Source organism: Pyrus communis, chromosome 1 (assembly GCF_963583255.1).
Source record: "Pyrus communis chromosome 1, drPyrComm1.1, whole genome shotgun sequence".
Taxonomy (NCBI): Eukaryota; Viridiplantae; Streptophyta; class Magnoliopsida; order Rosales; family Rosaceae; genus Pyrus; species Pyrus communis.
This window is the reverse complement of record NC_084803.1, coordinates 20962526-20969967: the sequence shown is the minus strand read 5'-3', so window position 1 is coordinate 20969967 and position 7442 is coordinate 20962526. Positions and strand designations below refer to the sequence as shown.

Genomic DNA, 7442 nt, shown 5'->3' with positions numbered 1-7442 from the left:
TGGGAGCAAATAGTGTTGGGACAAGCAGTTTGGTGCAACCTCATTAGGGTGGTTGGTTGCTCTTTCACCCTCCCAAACACATTGAACCTTTAAGATTATGGTACGTTGACCAAAAAAGATTGTTAATAAAGGATTAGCCTAACTTGTTTCGTTTGGTAAGGGCATTGACATGTTTGGGGAGAATGGTCAAGCAATGAAATCAGTCACAATCTCACTCACACCCCAAATATATGCTCTAATTTAGATCAAATTGAAAAACAAATTCTTCCATATTTTCTCCACGGCGTTAAAGATCCAATGGGGTCCCTTGGCCCCCATGGTCCCTCTCTCCCTCCCTGTAGATCCCAACCAAGTGGCTTTGCAGATCTAACACGTCTGCTCCCATATTATTAATTTTTGCTTTTCTTGCAGTTTGGCGTTCAACCATAATCTATAATCTTATATTATATAAGCAGCACCCAACACCCTTCTCCCTCTCATTTCTCTGCACCCCAAATCTTTGGTTCCGAAATTTCCAGCTTCCATTTTTTGTTTTTTTTTGGTTTTAAAGGTTTCTTGGTATTGGACGTAAGATCGAGGTGCTTTGTGTTTGTCAGTTTGTCAGTTTGTCACATCCCTTCTGAGTTTTGATTCTTGACGTGCTTTGGCGAACTTGAAATAGTCAGATTTCATTTACTATTAGCAACTGCTGGGTCTGCAGCTGGGTGTCCAGAATCCCAAAACCCCAAACTCCACGTCACCTCTGTCACCAACAAAATCCACCACCCTATTCGTTTTAGAGCTAAACCATCACAATTTCACCAAAAGTGTTCCATCCAGTTGATATTTTGAGTATTTGAGGAGATCGATATATATCACCGGCCATTGACATGGGAAATTGTCAGGCGGCGGAGGCAGCGACGGTGGTGATTCAGCACCCGGCCAACAAGATCGAGAGGATTTACTGGTCTGTGGGCGCTCATGAGGTCATGACTTCCAACCCTGGTCACTACGTGGCTCTTGTCGTCAACTCTCGCACTATGAAGTCTGAGACCGGAGCTCCAGTGAAGCAGCTCCAGCTTCTCAGACCAGACGACACTTTACTCATTGGACAGGTTTATCGCCTCATCAGTTTTGAAGGTCAAGTTTCTAATTACGTTTTTCAGTTTTCCAGCAACGAGTTTTAATCAATTAGGCTTTCCTTTGTTTAAAGAACAACGCTTTTCCGTTAGATTATGTAAATGTTACATCCGATTCACAGTATGACAATATAAACGTTTTTCTAGCGAAGAAACTCACCATATGACAATTTAAACATTTAAAATATTAGGTCTCTTTTGTTATATGTGCACAGATGTGTTGAAGGAGTTTGCTGCCAAAAAGTCTGTGAAGCTGCGAAAGTTGCTGAAGGATAGAGGTGGGCTTGGTGTGGAAATGAAAATGAAGGACTTGGCGGTTCAGAATTTGAAGTCCGGGAACAACAATTCCATCAAGGTAAGTATAAAATTATTTGACCCTAAAGACCATTCATAATTAAACCATCCTGGCACCAATCATGGTTGAATCATATGAACTCATTAGGGTAATTTGGTCATTCAAAATTGACGTGATAACTCCATGATATGAAACTCGGATTATCAAGTACTTTGTAGACTGTCTTTTGTTATTCGGATGATATTTACTGTACCGAATTGTGTACCAGCACACTAAAAAATCTCTTTAGGATAATATATATATGTAAGAATCTCACCCCACTCAGGAGTGCCCATTAAAAATGGTAAGATGCAGCACCACAGTAGTATAAGCATGATTTGGAGACGAATCCCTTAACTGTTATATGAAAAGAGAACTTGTAAATACTATTGAATAATTAGTACTTTAACTGTTACATGAAGAAAAAAAATCTTATACATAATATTGTATAATTATTAATTAGTTACGGATTGTCACGGTAATATTCTACTCAGGTATGCATGGCACAAATAAGTTTCCGCAACCACCGAAAGTGAGGGGTTATGTGCGGAGGGAAGAAGAGAATAGGATAGGGCTAGGCCTATCCTCACATTTTTTTGCAGCCCTTCCCCAATAAACATCTTTCATTATTCTTCTTTACAACCCTTCTCCTATTAGTCAATAATACAAAACACATTATAAACTATCTCCTATTTAAAATTCCAATTCCCATATTTGATTCCATCCCAAGTAGGCCTGGTAAATGAGTCGTATTTGTCGTGTTTGTGTCGTTTTTGTGTAACACCTATTATCTTAACGGGTCTTGTCGTGTCACACCCGTTATCTTAACGGGTCCTTAACAGGTTGGGTCACTTTACCCGACTGGTTATGACCCGTTAAGAAAAATATATTTTTTGAATGTTTACAAACATGCCCCAACCCAGAAACTCCAGAATCTCCAAAATCAGAAAACCCCAAACCCAGAAAATCCCCAGCCATTAGTTTTAATTTTAATAAAAACCCCAAATCACTAGTTTTTGAAAAAAACACAGAATACCCAAAAATACAAAATTCATACCTTTAGCGTGTGCTTGCCTGTGTGTGGTTTTCTTGTGGCTGCCGGAGTTGAGTTGAAGGAAGTGAACAGAGGATGCGAGAGAGATGCGGATTAAGTAGACAATGTGGGATTAAGTATGGATTGGAAAGATCAAAGTGAATGAGAGATAAGAGAAGGATAGCCTCCAACCTAATGCACAATGGACGGTTGAGATTAAATCTCAGCCGATCCAATGGTCACCAATTTTTTAAATTTAATTTAATATATATATATATATATAATTATTATAGTTTTTAGGGGTATAAAATTGTTAAATTATTATAGTATTTTTTTAGGGTTATAAAATTATAAAATTAATATGTGCTTATCAGGTTACTCGATAACGACCCGATTCTTTATCGTATCGACCCGAACACCTGTTAATTTCGTATCATGTCGTGTCGGGTTATCGGGTCGTGTCAGGAATTGTCAGGCTTAATCCCAACACTAAATTAATATTTATTTATTGGACATAAAATCAATAACCTTTAACATTTTGATTAAAAAAAAAAATCTCTTAACATTAAACCCGTTCACTTTTAATTAAAACAAAAAACTTTTCTGGTCTTTCACAATCAACCCAGGAGCAAGAGTCCAAGACTAAAAAGCTATTATTCTTCTCATTTCTTGAAATTTCATACCTATTTTCATATAAAATTCAGATTAATTCAACAAAAACAATACTATTTGTAAAATCTATCTTACTTTCTATAATTTTTTTTTTATTGTTTCTCGTCTGTCTTACATCTTACTTAAGTGTTATAGTTTGGACCTTTTGATCACTTCTTCTTATTAAATTTAATAGTATAGATAACAAGGTTATCATGCAATGGTTTCAAAATATGAAAATTTGTGAGAGACAATTATGATTATTGAAAATATAAAATATTATAGATGCATGTGTTATTATGGTGTTTTAGTTAGTAGTTTTGTAACTGTTATTCGTGATATTTTTTTGCATTTGTGAAGGACCCTTCCTCACATGAAATCCTGGCTCCACCATTAATTATGTATTGGGTAAATGTCTGAACTATCAAACATTTTTGGCCCCATTTTGCCAAACTCTACCATCTAATTAATATATATATATATATAGTTGAATAAAGAGTCGAACATATATATTTATTTGTTGAACTTTCGGGCCCCATTTTTTCTAACTCTACCATCCAATTCATACTCATGTATATTGAGTTGAATAAAGAGTCGAACGTATATATTTAGATAGAAATGATAAAAAATAGTTTGAGAATTTAAATTTATAGGGTCAAATACAAGGTCAAACGCATGAGCATTTTGGTTTGGAAAATGGTTAAAGAGCTGTTTACCTTTTGGTTTGACAATAAAAAACATGTTTATAACTCATTGAAAGATTTGTCATCTGATGTGATTTCCCTTGCATATTTGCGCAATTGACTTGATTTAGTTCATCTAAAATTATACGGCTGCAAAACATAAGTGAATTGTGAAAGAAAGTAAAACTCTTTCATGTATTTTAATCGTTGTTGCATAATTAACATACGTCCATGGTTAGGATCTCATCCATTTGTTGGAATTTTGCGTTGCCATATTTGACAATAAGCAATGGTGGCCACTATGTACGATCCACTCACCGAGTACATTCATTTTATTTTCATGAATACTCATGCTTATTTCTAGTATTTAAGTAGAATAAGTCAAAGAAAATTTAAAAAAGGAATAAAAATATATAAGATATGCAGAAGAATTAAAAGTGTATGCAAAAATAATTTTCTGTGTGCAAAGTTTATAGTAACTGGCATGGTTTATGTCATCATTCCATAAGTCTTCCATTCCAATGGTTCATGGGGATGCATTTACCCCTTTATTCAAGGAATGTCAGATTTATGATGACAGTGGAAAGGTATCACTTTACGATTTGCAAAATGATACACTTCTTTTCTAGCAAATATTTGGTGGTGGTTCAGAGATTTCATTTTCCTCTACCAATATCATAACTGATAGAAGTTTCAACTCCTAACCAAATGATTAAGTTATATTTTTCTTAGAAGACGTGTAGTTAATGCATGACTACTTAGGCTTAATCTGGTAAACAACCTTAGTTAGGTATGCAAAAGATATCGATGCATGGTTTTAAAATACTTATTAATTTCTTCAGATGGAGAGTGTGGGAATCAACCGTGGCAGCAAAAGCACTAACAACGGCAGAAGCTACAGAAGTGTGGGAAAGAACCATGGTGGTGGAGGTGCTGGGGAGCAGTGGAGGCCTGCCTTGCAGAGCATTGCAGAGGTTGGAACTTGAAATATTATGCATGCAGCACCACCACCCTATGATCTCATCAGAACCCTTGATTTCTCTGTCGTTCTCTCCCACCAATAAAAACAAGCAGAAGCAGCTACTCCTTTCGCTCTCTCCAATACCTTCATATTCTCTTTTCTCTTTTAGACTGACAGATTCCACTATTGTACGTCCTTGCCAGCTAGCCATGGCCTATAGCTTTTCCAGAGTTTAGAATCTTCAGATGTCATGCATAACTCATTGAACTTGGACACGGTCGTACGTATACCACTCTTGCAGATTAGGTTAAACCTTTAAATTGTTGTAATTAGCTGCAAACTGTATTGCCCAAGGGGAACTTAGTTCCGTTTTATTGGGCTAATCAATTTCACCTTCTTTTGTATTTATCAAACAATGAATGAGTAGCTTAGTATCAATGCCATGAACCTGTTCGGTAACCCTTAATTTTATTTTCTAGTTTTTAGTTTTTATTTTTGTTTTAGAGATAAATACGATAAATACATGAAAGAAATGAGATACAAAAAAGTTGAAGAAGGATATAGAAGAACGGTATAAAGAAAGATGCACAAACTGAAAATAAAAAGGCTTACTATATTAACATCCCACAAATTGTTGAATAAATCCGCCCACACATACTTAATACACCTAACATTTGCTTTTTCACTTAAAAATTATCTTAATACAACCCCACATACTTTCCCATAATATCCCCACATCCCACATGCTTATTTCAATTCAGTTTGTAAAACATAAATCAGTCACAATCAAGACATATCGTTTCGGTGGTGGCTACATTATTTAGACTTGGTAATAGCTTAAATTGTTCCATACGATCTTGGTAGTTGGCGTAAAAGTGTCAAGCGTTATTTACTGCAAGAGTATGCCAATTTTGTGTAACCGGTGGCATGGGATGTCCTGGTGCCAAATGTAGCTGTACAAAACAAAAGGAGTCAATTAGCTTTAAAAAAAAAACGTTCAATGTTGCAAAAAAAGTAAGTCAACTCTTAGTACCTGTATAAAGTGATTGTCATTGACTAAACCATTTGCAACCTCATGAAGATTAGTGGGCTCATCATCTCTTAATACATATAAAGGTAGGAATGAGAGGCATTGCAAACGGGATAAAAAAATCACCACTAGACGATAACATGAAGCTATAAGATGGCCTATATCTGGCATGCTCATCCAGTAGAGTTCCAGTGCATATGAATCTTCAAAATAGTCAAGTGCTTGGTCAATCTCAGCACGCCTCTCTTTCCAACCAAAAGCTTGCTGATATAGGAATGGGCAACAACGTACTTCCGCCAATAGGTCGGTACGTACCCTTGGCCATGAAGCTTGACCAAATCTCATGGCCTCAGCTATGACTCTATATCCACAATTACCATTTCCAAGGACATCAATCACAATAGTAATGTATTGCTTTATTGCCTCAGGGAACTGTCCCGTATATTGATGCGTAGAGGCGGCCAAATTGCGTAAAATTGATCTATAAGTCTATATAGTAATCAAGGGTTACTCAGTGAAGTTACAATTAGTATATCAAACATCACATCTATAAAGATAAGTGCATACCTTCAATTTGCGTGGTCTTCCCCTTTGTTTCTTTTTAGAGGGTTGTGGTTGGCTATCATGACCTGAAAGAGCTTTTGCAATCTCAAAGGCTGATGGCAAACGATGAGTAGAATTGTCAACTTTACGTGGACATCCTTTGGTTTTAATTTTTTTTTAACTGGTTCTGTAAGTGTTGTGGAACTTGGGTTCATCAAAGGCATGCCAATTATATAAGTACTCCTCTTTTGTTAATGAACTTACCAAGGTTTCCCAATCATTAAAAAACATATTCCAAACCTCCTCTAATGTGAATAGTTTTTTGCAATTGGTTGCAACTACTTGATTTATATGACATCTACACAATAAATGTCGAGTACTAAGAAAAACATTACGAATGGCATTCATCAGTGCTAAGTCTCGATCAGTGACAATCACACCAGGAATACAATCATCATTCATTAGAGTCTTCAATCTTGTCAATGCCCATGTGTAATTGTCTTCCTTCTCATGGTCAATGAAAGGAAATGCAACCAAAAATGTAATTTTAGTTGAAGTTACCCCTACAATCTCCAAGAGTGGAAAACGATGCTTATTAGTCTTGTACGTGCAATCCATGATAAGTACATGTGGGAAACAATGTAAGATATAGACATTAATTGGGTGAGTCCAAAACAAGTCACTAACAACATTATCAACACCAGTACTTCGATGATGCTCAATATAGTTGTACTCAGCCAACTTACCTAACAATTGTTGCATTTCTGATCTCCCTGCTTTTTCTTTTGTCTGATGATAGTGTCTTGCATTGTATATTGTCATCATCGTTGTTACATTAAGTGGATCTTTTTTCTTGATGGTGTTCAAAATAACTTAGGTCTCACTAAACTTGTAGACATGTCAACTAAAAGTTCATTTTGCTCTTTAGTTAATCGTCCGACAAAAGAATGCCCTTCAAGATACTATGAATAAGTATGGTTATGCACCCCACACTCAACCTCCAATTTCCATTCATCTCCTTCTCCAACGTTTACTCCTTTCAACATAAATGGACATCCGCATTTTTTAGTACCAGTATTCCTGGGTTCT

The 7442-nt window shown here is 36.1% G+C and overlaps 1 protein-coding gene across 1 annotated transcript; it reads left to right on the top strand.

Moving 5' to 3' along the window:
- The first annotated feature begins 544 nt into the window (after positions 1 to 544).
- LOC137730046 (uncharacterized) lies at positions 545 to 5230 on the top strand. Its single transcript, XM_068469115.1, has 3 exons — positions 545 to 1119; positions 1334 to 1473; positions 4662 to 5230. The coding sequence occupies exons 1-3, from the start codon at positions 870 to 872 to the stop codon at positions 4803 to 4805; spliced, it is 534 nt and encodes a 177-aa protein (XP_068325216.1). The 5' UTR covers positions 545 to 869; the 3' UTR covers positions 4806 to 5230.
- Positions 5231 to 7442: the final 2212 nt, after the last annotated feature.

What these genes read in the sequence shown, in the direction of transcription:
- LOC137730046 (XM_068469115.1), top strand. Translation starts at nt 870, where the DNA reads ATGGGAAATTGTCAGGCGGCGGAGGCAGCGACGGTGGTGATTCAGCAC. An exon ending in TCGCCTCATCAGTTTTGAAG is followed by an intron (nt 1,120 to 1,333) that starts GTCAAGTTTCTA and finishes ATATGTGCACAG; the next exon opens with ATGTGTTGAAGGAGTTTGCT. An exon ending in GGAACAACAATTCCATCAAG is followed by an intron (nt 1,474 to 4,661) that starts GTAAGTATAAAA and finishes TAATTTCTTCAG; the next exon opens with ATGGAGAGTGTGGGAATCAA.